Below are 24,519 nucleotides of genomic sequence, written 5' to 3' on the forward strand. Positions count from 1 at the left end.
GTGTTTATGTGTCTAAACTTTAAATATTGGACATCTATCAAAAATGTTTAACTACTAATAGAAAATTGAATTGTTGCAATCTGTCAATAATTGTCTCTGAAGGATGTTCCTCTTGGCATGACAGGAAACGTGAAGCAATCCTGCCAGATTAACCGCTGATGTCGCGACTGCCATGTCTGATACTTGCTGATTGTGGGATAAGGGTATGTTCACACAAATGCAGATTGCTGCAAATTGTCTGCAGCAGAAGAAATCTACAGCAAATCTGCATTATATGTGTGGATTTTGATGTTAATCCGCAGCAAATTTCACTCAAAAGCCAGTATCAAACAGGCTTATGCATATTTGCGTGCGCATCATCACCGCCTATTTGCAGAATGACGTTTTCTTTTTGCGCGCACATTAGCGAATTTTACTGTACTTTTTGCGTGCATGAGGCATGCCAAAAGAAAACCACTGATGCTCCCAGCCATTGAAATGGCTGATCAGCCTAAAAAGTTCAAGACTTGTTACTTTGTACTGCGCAATTACGCAGTGTTTCACGCCTCTCCCAGTGTACTCTGTGTGTGCATTTGTGCATTAACCCTTTCCAATCCACTGTCTGACATCTGAAGACATTCTGATTGAAGGCTGTACAGCTCCAATGTCGGAAGATGTCCGACAGGGTATTCTTACTGTAGATTACTGGCTGCTCTATTGTCAGGGGGCCTCTCCAGCATGCTCTAGCCAGCAGATGGCGCCATTGTATAATGACAGAAAGAGAGAACCCCCTAGGAAACCCTGAATCCAAAATTGGATTGCAAAGGGTTAACATTGACTTCTATGGGGACTTTTTGTGTGCAGGAAAATAGAGCATGCTGCCTTCTTTTTTTTTCTTTGCACGACTGAAATGTGCACTCAAATAAATGCATGTGGATGAATCCATTAAAAGCAATAGGTTCTGTTTCCTGCATATTGTGCATGTATATTTTGTGTGTACAAATACGCCCGTGTGAAGCCAGCCGAATACACATCAAAATCCCGACAAAACAGTGGAAATGTTTAGCTTGCAGAAGAGAAGGCTGAGAGGAGACTTAATATTAATAGCTGTCTACAAATATCTGAAGGGCTGTCACAGTGCAGAGGGATCAGCCCTATTCTCATCTGTACAAGGAAAGACTAGAAGCAATGGGATGAAACTGAAAGAGAGGAAACACAGATTAGATATTAGACAGTGAGGGGGATCAATGAGTGGAACAGGTTACCACTGGAGGTGGGGAGTTCTCCTTCAATGGAAGTCTTCAGAGGCTGGGATGACTTAGTGAATCCTGCACTGAGCAGGGGATTGGACCCAATGACCCTGGAGGTCCCTTCCAACTCTACCATCCTAGGATTCTATGATACCAGATAACACTAGCTGACTTATATAAACTGTGGAGAAGGAAAAACTAGCTACATAATGAATGAAAAAAACATTCTCAGGAGTGGCCCTTTAAAGCTGCATATCTCTAGGACATGTTGCCCTCTCATTGACCATTTTTGTTTCAAGAGTATTTACAAATAGACAAACCCTAATCTCAATTCTAAATGATGCAACAATATATCCTCTTCCCCAAAGACCGGCGTCCTCTTTGTTCTGCAGTGCATTTATTTCGCATTTTATTGCCGACCTGAGCATCAAAGTCAGTGCTGAGAATTAATGTATGTCCTGCACGTAATTAAGAAATGTTGCTTTGATTGCCTCTCTCACTAAACATATACATGAATCAGTTTTACATTGCCTACAACTACTTACATCATTTAGAACACATTACATTGTGCACTGATGATCCATTTAAACGAGGGGAGAAAAAAAAATTGGGAAAAATTAGAAGAGGTTCTCTGGGGAAGCCGTAAGTGTATCTGGTTAATAAACTAATCCTTAGAAAATGAAGTATAAGAAGAGGGAGGGAACATTAACGGGATAGTGAGTTAATGAGCTAAAGATAAATGCACAACAATATGGGCTGTTATTTAAAAATCAAATTACAGATATCACCGGCGCGGACTACAAGTTCAGCTGAGCGGCGGTAACATCGGCTGCCATGGTCGTGCTCATCTTCTAGGGGCGACCATGTAGTCACAGCCAGTCGGAGTAGAGGGCAAATGGCATTTCATAAGATTTCCTTTTCAGATATAGAACCAGATATAAATTAAATTACGTTAGAACACAGAGAGGCAAAAAAAAGGTTGCAGAAAGGAAAGAGACGGAGAGAAAATAAGGTTCTTCAGGCATTTGCAATTTAATTGATATTTGGCCGCAGGAAGCCAATCAGTATAAGTAAATTGACGTTATAAGATAAAAATAATCGCTTAATGGGATACCCTCCCCCATGGCTGATGCAGCCCAAATAAATGTAGCCACACACACAGAAGCAGCATGATGGCTGTTACTAGGTACAGCTTACTGCTGCCTTACTGGCAGGGTTCTTGTTGGGCTGCCGTTAGTTTTCATGGCATCTGTCTCCGCTCCCTGAGAGAAGGCAATGAGCGGCTTTGCATTGATTGCCATTCCAGCCAACGGCGGGCTGGAAAGAGAGCGAAACCGTAATTAATGACTCTATTTGCTGGAGCACTGCTGAGAACAATTGTGTTTGTTATGGTTACAACCGATGCCAGCTTTTCTCAACAACTCCAGGGAGGTGTTTCAGTGTAGAGCCCAGCAGTCAAAAACTGGGCAGAGGATCAGAGGAGCCACGTGAAAAAAGAAACAACAATCATGGAAGAATATGATAATAATGTATTTTTAACCCTTTATGTGTAGTTAGCATATTATAGAAAGATACAAATATTACATAAAATGTTAACACTTTGCTTGTCCGCCCAACATATAGTATGACAAAGAGGACCATAAAAAAATGGAGTTGCACTATCTCATTCTTATGCCTTGTAATTCGGGAGGGGTATGGTTTTTCCTTAAGGAGAGCACCTATAAGGTGAGTGAGGAGACTTATAAGGCCATGCATGCTCCTCTGGGGAATATATGCAAATAAGGAGGATGGAACAATAACTCTGCAACGCCACCTATTGGATGGCAGCATTCTTTCAAATCAATGTTTGACCCTTTATACAGGTCTTTATAGTGATAATTGGAATTAATTGCCAATTATTGTTCTAGAGACCTGTATAAGGGGTCGGGCATTGATTTGAAGGAATGCTGCCATCCAATAGGTGGTGTTGCAGAGATATTGTTCCGTCCTCCTTATTTGCATACCTGTGGCCAAAGACACACAGGCATATAAAAAGTCATTCGAATTGCATAAAAAAAAAAAAAAAAAAGGTTTTTGATCAGTGTACAGTTCCGTACGCACTCTGTATGCAGTACGCATGCCTGTTTTTTTCTTTCAGTATGTCAACCGTTTTTCACATCTGCAAAAAAACCTAAAACAGGCCCAATTCTTCTTTTCTGCTTTTCTTAGTAATAGATTTATGAAATCCAAAAAGCACACAGATGACATCTGAGTGCTGCCCATTTTTTGCATCCCATTGACTAGTATAGGTGAGTCACATCCGCAAAACGGATCAGAATAGCGCATGCCATGTTTTTTTTCACGTGATGCATGTGAAAAAATGAATATGTTATTTGTCACATAGACTACTATGGGTGCGAGTGCTGTCTGGTCTAGTCCGTTGTAGACTTGGATGGCACACGACTCATGTGTCTATGTTCTTACGATACTCTCAGGCCATTCCCCCCTCTGTCGGTATGATTGGGGGTTTAGGGAGGCCTGGGCAGGTTCATGCAGGTCTAAAGAAAAAAGTGGGTAGGTTTAGCATGTACGTTCTGTTTCTTGTAACTTCAGCCATTATACTGTAACTGTACACTTTTGTGTTTTCAGTTGCTAGGACAGGAAGTTTCTGACTACATTCGCTATTGTTAGGCAATTGCTTTAATGGGGCTACCATTTTTGTCATCACGTTAAAAAGACTTTCCTTCCCATTGCCGTCATAGGTCTCCGTCAATCATTCAGAGTAAAAAAAGAATCTCTAGGTCTCCACTGTGACATAAGCTTTACAAGCTGCTGCAGCCTGTGAGCTGGATGTCACAGGCTGCTACAGCCAATCAGAGACCTCAACACTCTAGTACTGAAGTCTGTGATTGGCTGCTGCAGCTTGTAATGTCTTGTACACAGGCTGATTGTAGTCTGTAAACATAGACCCAGTGCAGAGTCATGTGTGGAGCCAGGAAAGGTGAGTATATGCTTGTTTATTATTTTCTTTCATAGGGAACAAGGTTTAAAAAAAAAAATTATGTCACACAACCCCTTTAAATCTACGCCTGTACAGTATGAGGTAGGGAATCGTAGCTTATAATGATTATCTATAATTTATATACTTTATAAGTTTTTTTTTAAACAAATTTAAAGACAGTGGCCCAAATTTGCTAATACTAGCATTCTGCGATGTATCGGCTGGCGCACAGCCGCACATGCACAGAGCAGAGTCGGCGCGTCAGCGGTGACGTTTCTGTGCAAGCCTCTCTGAGGCTCACACAGAAATAGGATATGTCACGATTTTGTTACTGCCCGAGTGAGTTTTCACGCAGTCAAATTGCGGCTGTCTGCATAGGAATGCATAAATTAATGCAATCCTATGGCAGCATGCATCGGCGGAAATGCTGCGCAAAATCTCGCCACGGAATTTCTGCCCGTGTGCATTCAGCCTTGCACTAGTTTAAGTAAAGAAGATAGTTGGAGTGATTTGCACTAAATTTATCAACCCCTTAAAATCCGATGATGTACTATTAACGTTCCTGTGGATTGACGTAATTTTGCATCATACTGATGGCATGGGCACAGGAGCTCTACTCTACGAGGGGTACCCAAAAGAAACACAAATCTTCTGCTGGTGGGCGGGTCATTAGTAGGACACAGGGTGATTGTCTGTGGAACCCTTCTGAGGCTGTATGACAACTGACATTGTTGGGGAAGGTTGCGTTCAGCTTCAGTAATTTTTTTTAAACAAGTTGTTCAGTTTTTTGCCTATTTGGGGTGACTGATTCATATGAACAACTGGCAGCTATAAAATTTTCTTTACTTTGCCACTGCTCAAAGCACTTGTAAGAAGTTTCGCATTGAGCAAGATCAGTTTAATACGGGTCAAACTACAATACTAATTGGTCAGATATAGGGAGGGGACTCCCTCTGTGACCCAATGATCCACCCCACATTCACCCACTGGCTACCGATAGGTTATTATGGTAAATAGGTGCCTAACAATGGATCAGAGGCAGGGCCTAATAAGATGCTCTCACTGCTACGTTGACATGCGAAGTGGACAAGATGATCTTTGGCCATGTTAATTATGTTGCAGCTGAAGTTGCCAAATAGCAGTAGCCTAAACTAATGCATTTCACCTGAATTCATTCATTGTGATATCTACCATTCAACGATAAGAGCAACATGGTAATCGTAATTGGGAAGTTGTTTATAGATGAAAACCAAGTTTGTGATCACTATGATGTAGATCTATGTGATTAAATGTATAGGCCATGTCAGATACACAGAATTCATTATCTACAGTGGAGTATTTTTAAATATTACATAGGAAATACCAAGTATTGCTGTATATTAAAATAGCACAAGGCAAACATCTAAATTGATGCTCCAAATGTGATAATCATTTTTTATGTTTTCAATTTCTGCGTTTAACATAGGGTTCAGATATGCATGGGCAGGCGACCATACTGACAGGCAGACAATGATCTGTGTACATCTCTTAGGTGTAGAGCTGGTCCTTGTATATATAACAGGTCAAGCCTAGAAATGAAGAAGCAATAAAGCAGTGAAATGGTACTATCACCAAAACATGATTGATCAATTGAATTCTATCAGAGACACCGGGCAGTGAGATTAACTCAGGCCTGATAGGTTCAATGAGTTAAAGCAAGGTGTTCATTTCAGCTTCATTTCACCAGTCTTTGCTTGTGAAATTGGTCAATCAATAGAGGTTGAAGATCATATATATATATCGTTGACCATCTTATGGGGAATACAATCTAGTATAGTCTGCTCCTGGCTCCGGCTGCTTTCAATGGATAATAGAGAATGAATTGAAACTCTATCAGCAGCTTTGAAATGCTGTGATATCGCCTCAAAATGAAAAGTATTTTTGGATCTTTGATGATATATCTCGTGTTTTTTTTTCTCTTCCTTCGCTTCTTCTTTCTTTGATCTGCAACAAATCGCACTGATCTCAGAGAAACAAAGTCATTTATTTTGAAAATATTTGTGCAATTGCTACAAAGACATTAGTTTTATATTGGAATCGGTTTAACTCTTTCCCTTGCCTCTCCGTCTACTTCTTTGCTATGAATCTATAGTCTGAGTGTATTGCAAAATTTTAGAAGGCCACCTCTAAAATACCTGTTTCGGGATATAAAACAAGTCTTTGGCACGAGCCTTAAACTGGTAAATAATATTTTTGCATTAATATTTGGAATTTAGTAAACTGTGGTACAGACATCGAGAACTGGGAAGCCCTGGCCCTTGAGCGCTCAATTTGGGTTTCAGCTGTTACCAACAGCACTGTGAATTTCGAAGAGGCACGAATGGATGGCGAAAAAGAGAAATGTATTAAGAGGAAAGAACATCAAGCCAACTCTTGTCGGGACCGTCTTCCATTTGGAAACCAATGACCCACTGCGAAAGAACCTTTGGATCAAGAATAGGTCTCTATAGTCACCTACGGACCCACCGCTAAGACCCTATACTTGGAAGACAATAATTTTGAACAATTCGTTTCTTTTGCTGTTCTCTAAATGATATCATGGACCTAAGTGACTTAGTCGCATCAGTCAGGTTCATGAACTGCGATGGTTTACAATGTGTTTGAGCTGTAGATCGGAACCTTGGAGTTCCAGGTACCAAGAGTTGGAATGTGCTGTGATTTCCAATAAGCAGTCATTCGTTTGACATTTATGCATATTATTTCTCCCATTGGGTCCAAGAGCAAAGCTGATCCAATGTTTTCCTTTTGGTCTATGGTATTATTTATGAACATCACTTATGTGCGAATCTTGTGAGTGGTTACTGCGCCGACCACGCAGCTTGCAGCTCACTGGCCCTCGTCTTGTTGAACTTGACCTATTTTTCCATGTATGGAGCTGTGCCTATCCTGTACGGAAAAATCCAAGTATACATCTGTATGTGTCCATTGCTGAGTCTGACTGGTTTCAATACTACACTCAGAAAAGCATCCTTCCCTCTTCCCTCGTTTCCCCTTCTCCTCCTGTTTTATTGAGGGGTCAAGATTAACATATTTTGCTTTTTAATGTCATTCACTATTTTTTATTTCACTTTTCATGTACTAATACAGTGAATGAGAAATGGCTATTTAAAAAGTTCTCAGTTATCTGCAATTTTCTATAGATCTTAGAATGCTCTTATCTATCTCTCACATCCATCCATCTATCTATCTAATAAATTCCTAATAAATTCATGAACATCCTGCAGCTCCTCCATGATGACAATGGTCTTGGACAGCAATGGCTCCCAAAGTGACCCATTTAGGCTGGGTTCAGGTATCAAACAGGGTTGTGTCATTGCCCCAACTTTATTTTTCATCTTTATAGCTATTATACTGCCCCTTGTTGATGGGAAGCTTCCCACCGACGTGGAAATCATCTATCGGACAGATGGCAAACTATTTAACCTCAACAGACTTAACCCTTTTCAATCCACTGTCTGACGTCTGAAGACATTATGATTTAAGCCTGTGCATCTCCGATGCTGGAAGACAACCGTCAGGGTTCTCTTACTGTATATTGCCAGCCTCTCTGCTTTCAGAGCCTATCCAACATGTCACCTCATGCAGTACTGGCTTTAGCCAGCAGATAGCACCATTGTATAATGGCAGAAAAAGAGTAAGCCCCCTAGGAAAACCAGGATACATATTGGATTGGAAAGGGTTAAAGCCAAAACCGAGGTCACAACAGAGTCTGTTACACAACTCTGATATGCTGATGATAACTTAGTCTGTGCTCATTCAGAAGAAGATCTACAAGCCACTTAGAACATCTTTGCAGAAGCATACGAAGAGCTTGGCCTCTTACTGAACATCGAGAAAACCAAAGAGCTCTATCAGCAGCACCAACTAATCATTCTGCAATGCTAGAAATATAGCTTGGTGTAACGTTGGAAAATGTTGACCATTTCCACCACCTTGGCGGCCACCTCTCCACAAAAGCTAACGTTGACGCCGAAATACAACACTATCTGAGCTCTGCGAATGCAGCTTTTTTTCGAATGAAGCAGAGAGTGTTTGAGGACCGGGACGCTCGTAGGGATACCAAGATGCTTGTTTATAAAGCTATTGTCCTTCCAACCTTGTTATATGCCTGCAAAACATGGACCGTCTACAAACGTCACTCTCAACTCCTGGAATGATTCCATCAGCGTTGCCTTTGAAAAATCCTGCAAATCTCTTGAGAAGACAGGCAGACAAATGTCAGCCTTCTGGAAGAAGCAAAGACCGCCAGCGTTGAAGCTATGATCCTTCACCATCAACTTCGCTGGACTGCCCACTTTGTGTGAATGCCCGACTACCATCTCTCAAAGCAATTATTATACTCTCAACTCTAGAACGGAAAACAGAATGTTGGTGGACAGCAAAAGAGATTTAAAGATGGCCTTAAAGTTAACCTTAAAAACTGTGGTACAGACATCGAGAACTGGGAAGCCCTGGCCCTTGAGCGCTCAATTTGGGTTTCAGCTGTTACCAACAGCACTGTGAATTTCGAAGAGGCACGAATGGATGGCGAAAAAGAGAAATGTATTAAGAGGAAAGAACATCAAGCCAACCCTTGTCGGGACCGTCTTCTATTTGGAAACCGATGACCCACTGCGAAAGAACCTTTGGATCAAGAATAGGTCTCTATAGTCACCTACGGACCCACCGCTAAGACCCTATACTTGGAAGACAATCATGCTCGGCCAGAGTAATAGCCTATGATGATCTATCTATCTATCTATTTATTTATCTATCTCATATCTGTATATCTATCTCATATCTATCTATCTACCTATTTATCTATCTCATATCAATCTATCTATTTATCTCATGTCTATCTATCCATCTCATATCTATCTATTTATCTCATATCTATCTATCTCATATTTATCTATCTATCTATCTATCTATCTATCTCTCTCATATTTATCTATCTATCTCTCATATCTATCTATCTAATATCTATCTATCTATCTATCTATCTATCTATCTATCTATCTATCTATCTATCTATCCATCTCCTATCTATCTCATATTTATCTATCTATCTCTTCTATCTATCTATCTCATATTTACCTATTTCATATCTATCTATCTATCTATCTATCTATCTATCTATCTTATATTTACCTACCCATCTCATAGCTATCTATCTATCTATCTATCTATCTCATAGCTATCTATCTATCTATCTATCTATCTATCTATCTATCTATCTATCTATCTCATAGCTATCTATCTATCTATCTATCTATCTCATAGCTATCTATCTATCTATCTATCTATCTATCTATCTATCTATCTCATAGCTATCTATCTATCTATCTATCTATCTATCTATCTCTCTCATATCTATCTATTTATCTCATATTTATCTATCTATCTATCTATTTATCTATCACATATCTATCTATCTATCTCATATCTATCTATCTATCTCATATCTATCTCTCTCTCTCACATCTATCTATCTATCTCACATCTATCTATCTATCTATCTTATATCTATCTATCTATCTCATATCTCTCTATCTATTTTATATCTATCTATTTCATATCTATCTCATATCTATCATATCTATCTCATATCCATCTATCTATCTATATCATATCTATCATGTAAAGTGCAGTCCAACAAAGTTACAAATCTGAGTATATAATGTTATTAGGCAAACTGAGAAGTTCCATGTAGTCAAGCCATCAATTCTAGTGAGCATTTTAACACATCATTACCTATACCTGGCACACAAATAAACTACATGGGGTTCAAATCAACTGACATCACCTAGAAAAATGTTAGAAAATAGCTAAATTGTTCATCTTTATTATTTGATATATGTATAAAAAAGAAACAGATAAATCATGGGTGATAAAATGAGTTACAGCATGGGATGTATATTGGGCAGACTGCTAAGGCTCCATTACAATAAACCTCAATATAAGAACATATAAGCAACTCACATCATAAAAAGGACTAAAATACGCTGATTGGCCTGGAAAAGTTTACATGATTAGTACTAGTAAGAAAATTTGATAAATACACAGTGTAAACTACATACTTAGGGCGGCTTCACACCGGCGTATGCGCAATGGCACATGACTCAGCGCAACGTATTTGCTCCATAAAAGAATGTTTTTTGCACTCATATTAGTGTATCTTACTGTACCTTCTGCGCCCACAAGGAATGCTCATTTGTGCGCAGCAGGCGAACACGCCCCTTTTAAAATGGCTATTTAGCCTAATGAGTTCCAGATATGTTCTTCTTCCCGCTTAATTGTGCAGTGTATTGCATATCTCATTATGCTATTGCGCATGCGTTAGCGCACCCTCATAGACTTCTATGGGGACCCTTACACATAAAAGTAAAGCATGCTGCAATTTTTTTTACGTGGAAGCACAATTCACACGCCAAAAAGTAAATGTGAACAAACCTATTGAAATCAATGGGCTCTATTCTCTGTGCATAACACGCAATTTTTGCGCATGCAAAAACTCCTGTGTGATGCCGCCCTTACATGTGGCCTGAAGACCCAGTTAGCCCTTGCTGTACGTTCTGCTAGTGGCTTTTACAAGTGAAGTGCAGCTTGGTTATAGCAGATTATGCCTGTAGTTAGAGATAAGCAAGTCCGGTATGATGCTGAACTCTACGCTAGTCCTTCATTGTGTAAATAGAGATATAGTACAATAGGGAGGACTTTCTACTATTACCTATTTTCCACATAAGCCAATTGTTCTTGTTTTTCTATGTTTATTTGACTTTTGAGTGTATACTTTACATTTCTAAGAGAGCAAATTGCAAGAGCGCTTAAATCCACTTCCACCAGGGCAAATATTTCTTCCTTTGTGCTGAATGTCTTTTTGTTTGGAAGAAATCCTGAAATATACACATAAGCGGCTATGTAATTATCACCATGATGGAACATGATCTTACAACATCTCAGGACACAGTTAAAGCAAATTACTCCTATTAAATTGGACCTCATTCCAAAATACCCTTTTTGCTCTTCGCAATAATTCATTTCTTTTTTTAAGGTTCTAACCGGCGTAGGTAGCATCCATCTTAATTAGTCGGCACATTCCTGTGAAGTAAAGCAATTATCTGAGGCTCAAAGTAATATAGTTGGGGACTATTGGTATTAGAGTCTTTCAACATGTGATGTGTCCTTAGGATGATTTAATGTTCATATGTATGTTGTACTGAGTTAATAGTGTGTTAAATACAGATTTAGACCTAATACTACCGAAAGTCATTTCTTGAAATAGCCACCAAAATACACTGAAACTAAAAAAAAAGCTGAGATCTACGGCTTAGAATTCAAAGGCTTTGGAAATGAAGAATATGTATGCCTTCCGATAAAACAAGAAATTGCTTCTGGAAGTTCCTGCGATGACCATATTCTTTTTTTTTACATTTGCCTATAGAAAAGTAAATTATGTACTCTCCTACAATCGGGATATGTATAATTACTGGTGTGCTGCATGTCGTGAGTAGGAGAGTGTTAGTGAACTTTAATTGGTCACGCTCATCGCTGCTCTGAAGCTGCAACCACTTATTTTGACACTTTCTGAAAAAGTGGCAAATAACGATAGAAATATTACATTCCGCAAATCACCATATTTTCCAATGTGTTTATGCCCGAAGACTGGCGTAAAGGCATTGATGAATCTGTTCCATTGTGTGTAAGGGCTGTCTTCTCCTTCGCAACCAAATTTTTGCTGTTCTTCTAAGGCATCAAAAAAGGCGATTTCCAAAAGTCAATGGCCAGCCAGATACAATCTGGAGCATATTTAGAGAAGAGCTACCAGGTTGGTGAGCAGTCTGCAAACCATGTACTATGGTCTGGGAATGTTAAGCTTGCAAAAAAGAAGGCTGATAGGAGACTTAATAGCGGTCTACAAATATCTGAAGGGCTGTCACAGTGCAGAGGGATCAGCCCTATTCTCATCTGCACAAGGAAAGACTAGAAGCAATGGGATGAAACTGAAAGGGAGGAGACACAGATTAGATATTAGACAGTGAGGGGGATCAACGAGTGGAACAGGTTGCCACAGGATGTGGTGAGTTCTCCTTCAATGGAAGCCTTCAAACAAAGGCTGGACAAATATCCATCTGGGATGATTTAGTGATCCTGCACTGAGCAGGGGGGTGGACCCGATGACCCTGGAGGTCCCTTCCAACTCTATCATTCTATAATTGTACGAAACCAGGCGGATGTAAGCTGGGGACATTTGCTCCCTTTAGGTCTGCCTGGGCAGAGGATCTTCTTGTCTAAGTGCAGCAGTATCTTGTGGAGCTACATGAATTATTCTCATCCTAGCTCTGTCTCCTCCCCTCTGATGTTCTGATGCAACACTGTCAGTCCACTGGTGCTCCTGGAACACAATTTCTTAGTTCTGCCACTGTGTTTATATTATGAGCTTGGTTCTGGTGCTGCATTTATGTTTGGGTTTATTATAATATCTATGTACTGAGGTTGGATTTTGCTATATGTAGGTTAGGAGTTGCTGTATGTATGTGATGACCTTGATTCTGGTGCTCTGTCTATGTACTGAGCCTGGTTCTGCTACTGTATATTGTTATGACCTTGGCTCACTATTTTTTCACTGAGCTGTTCTGGTGTGGGTTGGCTGCTATCTTGCTGCTTTCTGCATATGCAAATTACAGACAGACTGCCTATATACAGTGCAATATATTATTTTTTTCTTATGGTTGGGAGGGCACCCAAAAATAATTCTGCCCAGGGTGCCATCTTAGAATGCCACCTTGCCTGAGACCAGCACTGCTAAAGTCCTACTCTCTTCTACCTGTCCCCTACTTTTTGCTTAGCTCTCAAATGTACATTAGCAAATACTAAGTGACAGATGTATAAGACTATGGCTGAGGGATCAGACTATACAGATGCAAGTCTTTTAGCGTATGTCTCTATTAGCTTAGTACGTCTAGATACTTTGACTTTTACCCACTCTTTAAGGGAAAACTGCTCCAAACCTTCAAGTTAAATGGTTTGACTTGGTATACAGCAGTTTTCAAGTTAAATTATCCATTGGATTGAGATCTAGGCTTTTACTAGACCATTCCAAGAAATTTAAATTTTTCCCCATAGACCCCTCCAGTGAAGCTGTAGCAATTTGTTTGGCGTCATTGCCCTGCTGGAAGGTGAACCTCCCTTCCATTTTCAAATCTCTGGTGAACTTAAACATGCTTTCTTCAAGAATTGCCTTGTATTTACTGCCATCAATCTTTACTTCAGTCCTGACCAGTTTTCCAGTCCATGCAGATGAAAATCATCCCCATCAGCATGATGCTATCATCACTATGCTTGACTGTTGGAATAGTGTTTATGGGGTGATGAGAAGATTTGCCTTTCTGTCATACATAGTGTTTCACATGATGGCCAGAAAGTTCAATTTCAGTTTTATCTGACCAGAAAACCTTCTTCCATGTGTTTGAGGCACATGCTGCTTGGCAAATTCCAAACTTGTATTCTTATGTTTTTGTTAAGCAATGGCTTTTTCTCTGACCACTATTCCATAAAGTCCCATTCTGTGGATTGTACAACTTATAGCGGTCCCATGGACAGGTGCTTCCATCCAGGGGCATAGCTAAAGGCTCATGGGCCCAGATGCAAAAGTTTATCTTGGGGCCCTCCAATTTCTCTTAACTCCTTAATGCAGAGGTGTAACGTGAAGCTCCTGGGCCCCAATGCAAAACCTGTAACAGGGCCCCCAACTATAATGCTTTATTCATAGTACTGGGCTCCCTATATGGAGAAGAGAGACCTTATGGGTCCGCTAAGGCTCCTGGGCCCGGGTGCTTGGATCCCCTGCATCCCCTATAGTTACGGCAGTGCTTCCATCTCCACTGTCGATCTTTGGAGACTCTTCAGAGCTATTGTTGGCATCTATTTTTGAGTCTCTGACTAATGCCATTCTTGTCTAGTCTGTGATTCAGGTGTCTGACTTTCAGCTTTGTACTTGTGCCATATTCTTTCCATTGTGTTGTAATGGATGTATTAATGCTCTGGTGGATGTTCAAGGTTTGCAATACTTTTAGAAGCTACCCAAAATCTTTACTTCTTCACAACTTTGTCTCTGACCTGTTTGGAGAGCTGCTTGGTCATCATGTTACTTCTTTAGTGGTGTACCAGACTTGGGCCTTCCAGAACAGACGTATTTCACCCATTATGTGACAGATCATGTGACTGGAGTTAAATGGTTGGGGCAAACCTTACTTAGGTGTAACATGGCACAGAGAGTGAATACATATACACCCACAACTTTTATTTATTAAACACTGCATTCTTTTCATTTCCACTGTAACAATTCAGACTATTATATCATGTCAATGAGATAAAACCTAAATTAAAAACAGTTTTAATTTCAGGTTGTGATGTAACAAAACTGGAAAAACATCAAGGGGTAAATACGTTTGCAAGGCACCGTAACATTACCCAATGAAAGGGCCACTTTCTATATTTCTCTTACATAACAACGACATAATGAGGCACTTACTAATATCCTCTCGTCCACAAGGCAGCGCTGATGGCTCTGTAAGAGGTCCTCCGCACACACAACATGACTATCCAACACACAGCAGATGATGGAGCAGCATATGACCAGAGCTGTCCATCAGTGGTCTCTATTGAATAACATGGTGCCCAGCATTGCACATGTGCTGGTATCCTGTCCCATGTTCTGTGTTATGCAATGAAGGCTGCTGATGAACTGGTCTGATAGAAGAAAAATGTGACAGCATCCAGGGTGCAAATCTAAAAAGCTTTTTTTCTTCAAAGAATATAACAGCAACATTTCGAGCACAAGATCTTTTTCAAGCACACAACCACATCAACGTGTCTCATATATATTAGTTAACCCAAAAGTAATTAAACGAACAGACCAGCCCCAATAGAAAGCCAGGGGAACTTACTCCATCATTAGTCAGTCTTCATCCTAGCATGCATATCAAGAATAGCTCCATTTATCCCATTTGGCATCATGACTCTATAGCTGCGCAGTCGCAGGAAAAAAATCTTAAAATCCTGAAAGATTCACCCAAGCATTGCCTATTTTATGCAATATCCATGCAAGAGATCCCAAACATAGTACCTGCAAGGTCTACATCTATGGCCACACCATCACATCTCTTCTAGTCAGGGGCTCGTCCATGAGCTTCTTTTAGAGGCATCGGTGCTGCTCTGAATACAAGAGAACCTAGAGGATACTAGTAAGTACCTAATTATATAGTTTATAGCCTATTTTTAAAAAACATATATTAATCATCCCCTTTAAGATCATGTTTGTTTAGGCGAAAACTATACATTCATTTGTGTGTATATATATATATATATATATATAAAGACGAAAGCCCTCACTGACTGACTAACTGACTGACTGACTGACTGACTGGCTGACTCACTGACTCACTCACCACTAATTCTCTGACTTCTCGATGTCGTAGAAACATGAAATTTGGCACGAGCATAGATTATGTCCAAAATAGGAAAAGTAAAGGGGTCCCAACTCCATTATTCAATTCTAAGCGCAAAAGAATTAGCGTCCAAATTTAACGTACGGAATCTCATTCTCCAATTTCCCGATGTCATGGAAACATGAAATTTGGCACGGGCATTGATTATGTCATAAGTAGGAAAAGCTAATGGGTCCCAACTCGATTATTCAATTCTATGCACAAAAGAATAAATAACATTAAAAATAATAAAATTATCGTCCAAATTTTACGTACGGAATCCAATTCTCTCACTTCCCGATGCAACAAAAAATTACACTAATTTTTACCGCGCAAATGTGAAATTTGCCATGACCATTCTTTGCGTACTAAATATTGGAAATTTAAGGGGTTGCAACTTGATTATTCAATCCTATGCATAAAAGTAAGTGACCCCCTATGTAATGTAACTAATAACACACATCTGTACTGCACAAACTTGAAATTTGGCATGACCATTCCTATGTAATGTAACTAATAACATATCTGTACCCCGCAATATATGAGACAGTTATCCTCTCAGCAAAACAAAACGCATTTATCTAAAGTAACCACGACTTCATAAGATTTTCCGTGTGCACAACAGATAAACACCAGTACCAAATTAACTTGGGCGAAGCCGGGTATATCAGCTAGTATTCTATAAAGCCCCAACAATCAGAGCTTCAAGGTTGCTTGCGACATGAGTAATAATTGACATCCTGTGATCACTATGATTCTACCATGACTTTCATGTGCTTACCTCTCATCACACCTGGCCATATAAAAGTCACACAAGAATTAATCTGCATTTTGCTACAAGTTTCTGGAATTATGTAAATTATGTTGGTGCGTTATCCGCCTGTTCAGAATCAGACAGTAGAAGCAGATGCTTTGTTATTACAGTAATACCTCTTTCAATAGCTGTGGAACTAAGCACGTAGTGCACAATACACAGAGGAAAGTACTAATTACAAAGGTAATTCCACTAATTACACATTATCTGTGGTGCTTTAGACAGTCTTATTTTAGTTCTATGGGCTCAACAACTGGAATTTTACTAAAGTGTGAATATTCCCTTTCGGCACCCAATTAATTTAAGCATACATATGGTAAACTGTTCTAAATCCCTAAAGCACATATATAAATTGTCCATATTAGATATGCTACATGAAGAATATTTACTTTCAGAATGAACTTATTATGTGTCCAAGCTAATGGCAATTTCACTGTCAAGTGCCGTATGCATGATCTACATTACAAATGTGATGGACTGGCCAACAATACCGCCAAAGCATGTCTCTGTAATGAACACTAGTATCATATACTGGACTGGCAATAGTTCTAGTGAAGTAACTGGGACTGGCCATGCAGAGTCATGGTGGGCACCCGGGTCAGAACGTCCTCTGGTCACAGGTGTAGACACTAGAGCATGGTGCTGTACAGCCTCTGATCAGGGCGGAGTCACAGGTTATCATTGGGGCCGTTTTGTATGCCTCATGTTGAGTTGTGACATAAGTACTGTAGCAACATCAACCAGTCTAATCTGTGTGGAGTTGAGTTCGTTCCAACCAGAGATCTCTGCTAAAGCCATTGATCCTAAGATCCTGTTGAATGGTAGCCCATCGCCCTATTGTCTTGACCATGTTGGCTATGGCCTTACTTGGGAAGGCCGGTTCTAAAGGGGGACGCTTTATCAGAAGTGTCCCTGGAGAAGTGCTTTCAGACTGCCACCTGGAGACACCAACTGTAATCTGTGCTCAGCTAAGCTCTGGGAAATATTGCTGTGTTGACCAAAGCATATTAGAGCACCAACCCAGGTTCGGTTCAAGTGAGTTGTGATGTGAAATTAAGAATATAATTAATATGCTGTGTGACCTTTAAGAAAGACTGTAACTATTATGCTGTGTTCCCTATTGAGAGATGGTTGAGCATGCACAGTGCAAACCACACAATGTACTTGCCTAGCCATCTGTTTTCAGTAGGTGTTAATAGGAGGAAGATGCAGAACACTTCAAGGGAAACATAGTTGCCCAATGTAATATGGCAGTCATGTAGGAAGCAGTGGGAGGATCGCCCACTGTCATCCATGCAGATAGTCTGGCAAATGGACAAAGTAACATATGTCCATCCAGTTCAGCCTATTACCCCCACCCCCAATGTTGATCCAGAGGAAGGGAAAAAAAACAATGAGGTAGAAGCCAATTTTCCTCATTTAGTGGAAAAAAAATCCTTGCCGACTCCCATCTGGTAATCAGAATAGTCCCCGGATCACCGACCCTTCTGCAGTAATTGGTGACTATAACATGTAACATTGTAATGCTCACGATAGGTGTCCAGGCCCTCTTAAAGGAAAATGAACAAGAACCAAACTCATTGTAAGTTTATTTTAGCAGGAAAGAGTGTGTATTCTGGAGTTACTTAAGTACAGGGTTTTCTGGAAAAAAATTGCTTGGCTGTGGGGTCACTGCTTTAACGCAAGTTTATTGCTTTATGTTTGCCTCCTCACGTAGGGTCTTGCAGTAAGGCTGAAGGGCCACACATAGATCTGATCCTCCTACAAACTGTCCATCGTTTCTCATCAACTTATTGGTATCTTACTAAACAATAGGCTCAATTCTTTCCAAAACAGGCATTTCTTAGTGATTCCAAACTTGCGCACATCAGTCTATACTTCTTCTTGGTGTAGACTCTGCTACACATATGAAATGTTTAATGAATGTCACAATTCTGAAGCCTCCAACTGTTTCCAGTCCCATATCCGTATATTCAATGTTAATGAGTTTAATTGTGCGTTTTATTAACACAGCATTTGTGCTGAAGTAATTGTAGTAGACCTGCGAATTACCTGTGTGTAGCTCTATAATACAGCATGGCTCATGTTCATTTAGGTTAGGCTTACCTTACAAACATACCTGCACAATCGTATGTGCCTCCTGGAAGCCTGTAGAGCTATGAATAGATTGTTCATCAAGTAACATTTATCAAATATTTTCATATTTGTAAAAGCGAAGTACTTTTAGCATAAGAATTCTTAATGGCTTGTAGTTACAGCAGAGGTATAACTTGAAATCTCTTTGCCGCGGTATCAAAACTGTAACCAGGCCTTCTACCTATGAATTCAAGTGGCTTCTAATGTGGCAGAGAAGTCTTTGGGTCTGCTCAGGCACCAGGGCACAGGTGTGACTACTACTTCCGCACCCTTTATACAGACTGTCCAGATTAATTATCCAAGAACAAACATTTGGTTGTTGGTTTGGTGTGACACCAGGAGAAGTATCACAATCCCAATCCTCTCTGCTCCTGGGTCATACCTCTGAAGCCCCAAGAGTGATGTATTTGCCAGCTTGACAAAGTTTGTTACGTCATTATTTATGGATGTTATAGTGGCCAACAGTGAATGAGCAGTTAATTCACATAATATTATGTAATTAAGAAGGCCAAATAACTACTGCGTTTTCCCGAAAATAAGACCTTCTATAAAAATAAGCCCTAGCCTGATTTTCCAAGATTTTCAGGGAGGCTTGAAATATAAGCTCTACTCTAAAAATAAACCCTAGCTACAATATATAAAAAGGATTGCATTACCCAGCAGGCTCGGTCGAGGTTCCTCCCACTGCTCTCCAGAGCTCTGGAGTGGTTTCCGCAGTCCTCAGGCGCCCATACAAGATCATTTCCTAGTTACAGGATTAATAAATCCCACCTCCAGGAAATGATGGCTGTGATTGGTTCTTCGAGGGCTGATCAGCCAATCAATGCAGTGCTTGCTAAACCAATCACAGGGGTTCTCCCTGAAAAGCATATCCTATGTTGGCTTTTAAGTCACTAAATAAAAAAAGAAGTTCAATATTTCATCCTATTGTCTCACCACTTTCATTGGAGAGTTGCACCAAAATACCAGATTTTTGTTTTCGCATATCTAGTCCACCCACTATTGGTGAGTCTACCTGGCTGGCAGCACCTTCACCACCCACTTTTTATAACCCTCCTCAAGGCTGTTTAAGTCCTGATTATATATCTGCAACTCAAGCCTCTGATGCTTCGTTTCCCCCTTGTTTTCACACTTCTCATTCACTTGTATGGAAGTTACATAAACAGCATACAGCCGCCAGTTGAGCTGTTTTCGGAATCCCAGCCACCAGAGGCCACAGTATATAGTGACTGGTATGCTTATGGCCTTTAAAGCCTGCATCAGGTTACATCTACACATGGTGTATTTGTTCTGCATCTAAAATTGGTGACAAATACAATATAATTAGAAATGAGCGAGTACCCAAATGCTCGGCTCCGCGTTATTCGAGTCGAGCCTTTCATAAAATTCGAGAGCTCCATTCGAGTAACGAACCCCATTGACTTAAATGGAAGACTCGAGCATTTTTGTATGGGACACGCCAAATGCCGAGCTTTTTTTCTTTCCTCTCTCTCATAGTGTCGCTGACATGCGCGTGCTGATATGTCGCAGCGGGGAGGGGTCAAAACTGGGGTGGGGTCGAACACGGCGTGGTATGCTCATACTCGAACGAGCATAAAGCTCAGAAGAGTAAGTTCGCTCAACTCTAAATATAATGTATATGAATGAAGTTTAGTAAGAACTGTTCACATGCAGTGTTAAAAAAAATCCATGCTGATCTGAGAACATGCTAATATTTCCTGCAAGTCTTCAGAGCTGAAATCTCCCAGCATACCTTGTTTTCTCAGTGTCTGCATAGAGTTTGCATTCAAGATTTCCATTCTATACACTATGTACTGTAGAGTAATCTAATGTATAGCAGGAATAACTAAATGTCTAAATGCATTATATGAGCACAACCGGCAGAATTATGAATACAGCTCTGAACTGTAATACATCTGTAAGTCAGAGTCAGTGAAATATACTGTATGTCATGAAATGTATTTACAAAATTAGTTAGCATACAGGTGAAGTGTTGATGCTATACCATTAGGTACATGTTTATGGCAGTTCTGAAGTTTTGATTGTTTGATACTTCTTGGCTCTGATTACATTAAAATCCTCATTTTTTTGTAGGAATTCAGGAATCTCCGATACCAAATGGCCATTCGATTCCAGGAAGAGACTTTCTTCGGAAACAAATGCGAGGAGACCTCTTTACTCAACAACAGCTAGAAGTGTTGGATCGGGTATTTGACAGGCAGCATTACACTGATATCTTTACAACTACAGAACCCATCAAACCAGAGCAGGTATTACAGCTATTTCACAAATGTCTATATTCTCTTCAGTTTCTTCTTAGTATCCACTAGTGAGTCCACAAATGTTTTCTAGCATCAAATTTCAAGCTTTAAAGGGGTTTTCCGAGTTATTTTCTCTTTTAAATCCTGCTGCCTTGGCCCAAAAATAATAAATGAGCCCATACTTACCTCTGCCAGGTCCCCGGATGTCCAGCACCACAGCTCTATTCTCTGTACCGGGTCTGTGTTGATAGGCTACAGTCAGCCTGTTTCGGGATGTTATCAGCTGTTGCAGCCAATCACAGACCTCAGTGTTTGACCGCCGAGGTCTTTGATTGGCTGCAGTAGTCTGTGACATCTCATATACAGGCTGAATGTAACCTGGTGCAGTGAATGGAGCTGTGGCGCTGGACATGTGAAGACCTGGGAGAGGTGAGTTTTGTCTCTTTTGTTATTTTTTGCCCACGGGCAGCAGGATTTGAAAGAAAGACTAATTTGGAAAACCCCTTTAATTTCAGTAAATTGCACAGAAAGTTGAAAAAAGTAAAGCAATGAGGCTACCATATAAAAACAGTAAAATAAAAGGTAACTCATTTTTAAACGACATACCGAGCTATATTCATGTAGGTAGGTTCAGGTTCATCATGTTACATGTCAGAGCCTCTTAGTGAAGTTTATAAAAAAAAACATGCATGGATATTCTTTTGGCTGTCTTTCGATGGTGTAAGATTGGGTAACTAGAACCACGGTCGGACCAGGACACTTGTCCACAGTATGGGTGCAGAAGTTTGCCAATAATAGACTAGTGTGGGAGTAGCCTATGGGACATTCATTATCATGTGAAAGGCTTTACCAGGGATCTGAACAGTTTTCAAAATGTCTGGAACCTGTAAAACACAGGCAAGTAAATTGTTGCAATATAATAAGAGATACAATTCGTCTGTCTCTCACTGCCGGGCTCTATTTCTCTAGGGTGTTAACTTGACCATCTTAACTTTGTGTCCATAGTGACATAACACCATAGAATTGCATTGTTCACAGTTTGTTATGTCATTATTTATGGATGTTATAGTGGCCAACAGAGAATGAACAGTGCATTCACATAATATTATGTAATTAAAGAGGCAAAATAACTACAGTGTTTCCCAAAAATAAGACCTACTCTGAAACTAAGCCCTAGTCTGATTTGCCAGGAGTTTTAGGGAGACCTGAAATATAAGCCCTACCCTAAAAATAAGCCCTAGCTACAATACATAAAAAGGATTACATTACCTAGCAGGCTCGGTTGAGGTCCCTCCTGCTGCTCTCCAGAGCTCCGCTACGGTTCCCACAGTCCTTGGTCGCCCCTACAAGATCACTTCCTGGTTACAGGATTTATAAATCCCATCTCCAGGGAGCGATGGCTGTGATTGGTTCTTTGAGGGCTTCTCAGCTAATCAATGCAGCGCTCAATAAACCAATCACAGCCATCGTATTGGTTCATCGAGCGCTGCATTGATTGGCTGAGTAGCTCTCGATGAACCAATTAGAGTCATTGCTTTTTGGAGGCTGGATTTATCCCGTAACCCGGAAGTGATCTTCTGTGGGCGGATGATGACTGCAGTGCCTTTTTTGGGGCAAAACAATAATATAGGACAGGGTCTTATTTTGGGGAAAACACAGTAGTCATCACATTGGAAGGAAGGAAGAAGAAGGTGGAGAGCATATGAAGAACGATAAGTATATTTGAGAAAGTTGCAAAGTTTTTTTCTATTACTACATTTGACAATAGTTTTTACAGGTTCTCGGATTTTTGTGTTCAATCACATTAAACCATCTACCTACATGTTCTAGTTCTAGCTATGCTCACCATTGTCCTGCTATCTAGTGCAGATGTCACCATAGTTTTGCATCCATTATTGCTCTCCACAGAACAAGGGAATACAGCTGAATGATGTTCTGCAACCTTCTTATTTAACTCTTTCCTGGATCTACTGTGTTTGCAGTTGTCTGTCTGAGCAACGTGGAAGAATTAATGGTTAAATGTTTCCCATTTATGGCGACATCAATATATCTTGTTAAGCGGAACCATGAGATTAACAACTTGATTTGTTCCTAGGAGAGATCACCGACATGGATTAAATTGATAAATTTACAAACGGACTTGCATTAAAATCCCACTTGAAAATGATCTTGTGTTATTTTGGTTGAAGGAGCGATACAGGGGAAAAAAGAGTTAAAATGGACATTTTGTAATGTAATTTATAGAAAATCAGTTTTACAATTGAAACTTTTTGGCATTTTAGAAATAAATTATACCAGTAAGAGACAAAAGTGGGTACAATTCTACTGAGTCACTGCTCCCCTGAACAATAAGGCCTTTGTGTTGTGGAGTTCCACGCTGTATTACATGACCCTTCTCAGCCTTCTATGTTCACATCACATAGAGAAGCCTTATCTATGTGCTAGTATAATACTAAGTGTAGGTGTGTGAGTGGCTGTTACTTAGTATTTTTCACCTATGCATGGGCGTCATTAACTGCGGGTTCACATCTGCCCTGGAACTATCGGAGGTTTCATCACAGATCCGGCACAAAATACCAGAAAAAAAGGCCTTGCATGCACTTTTCTTCTGAGTGGAAACCAAATTGACCCCATTATAGTCAATAGGGTCCATTAGGCGCTGTTGGGTTCCGTCATAAGACGGACACCTTCAGCCAAGGGATTCCCCTTTCCTTCTCCCCGAACAGAGCAGGAAAATAGAACCCCAAAGCAGATATGAAAGCAGCCTAATATACTGTGAGCCTATATGGTGCACTACACAAAGCCACATAATTAGAGTCCTATAGAAGCCTTATCTATATGCAAGGATCATACCGAGCAGCCACCCCCCAATTGTATGATAGGTGTGTGAGTGGCAGTACTTTGTACCTGTTGCCTCCCCCATGTAGCATTTTGCCTTTTCTGAATGCTGAAAAGAAATGGTATTTGTCTAGTTGTACCTGCCCTTGTAGACTTGTATTAGTAAATTTGGTCTACATTGCAGATTTTTAAGTTTGACAAGAATCATACAGTATTTACTATTATAGTATGCAGTATTATAAAAAATGTTCAGTAGAACATTATAGAACTTTACATAGATCACATAAGAGCCCGACATAACATCAGGTTACAATTTACAATAAAGTCAGATATATAATAAATAACCATACTAGTGCCTTCAACAAATCTTGATGCTATGAACATTTAACCTGATAAGGACCAAGTGGCATAAATTTACGGACTGGGCTTTAATCCTGGATGATGGTAAAAATACAGCGTAGGAATGAAGCCTTGGCTCCTGCAATGTAGCAGGAGCAGGTCAGGTCCTCGGCTATCAAACACAGCGAGGGTCCAGCGGAGAAAGGAAAAGTGATTTTTAACTGCTTCTGCCTTCTCTCTTGCAGACTACATAGTCTGAATGCTATTTAGTGAAGTGAGAAAGCAAAAGTGTCACTCCTGCTATTCAACGTGACCTTCGGGTGTTCTAGGAGACCAAGATCAACTCTGTTGGTGACTACTGTCACTACAGGGGGATGTTTTTCCTTGTAACTGGGGTTTCTATGGATGCTGCTCC

At 40.1% G+C, this 24,519-nt stretch overlaps 1 protein-coding gene across 1 annotated transcript in view; it reads left to right on the forward strand.

The window, feature by feature from the left end:
- Positions 1–24,519, forward strand: part of PAX5 (paired box 5) — a 206,691-nt gene that overhangs the window by 41,891 nt on the left and 140,281 nt on the right. Inside the window, exon 4 of the mRNA XM_066602032.1 lies at positions 20,761–20,936. Within this exon, the coding sequence (XP_066458129.1) occupies positions 20,761–20,936 (176 nt within the window). The remainder of the gene's footprint in view (positions 1–20,760; positions 20,937–24,519) is intronic.

This window comes from Eleutherodactylus coqui, chromosome 5 (assembly GCF_035609145.1).
Source record: "Eleutherodactylus coqui strain aEleCoq1 chromosome 5, aEleCoq1.hap1, whole genome shotgun sequence".
Taxonomy (NCBI): Eukaryota; Metazoa; Chordata; class Amphibia; order Anura; family Eleutherodactylidae; genus Eleutherodactylus; species Eleutherodactylus coqui.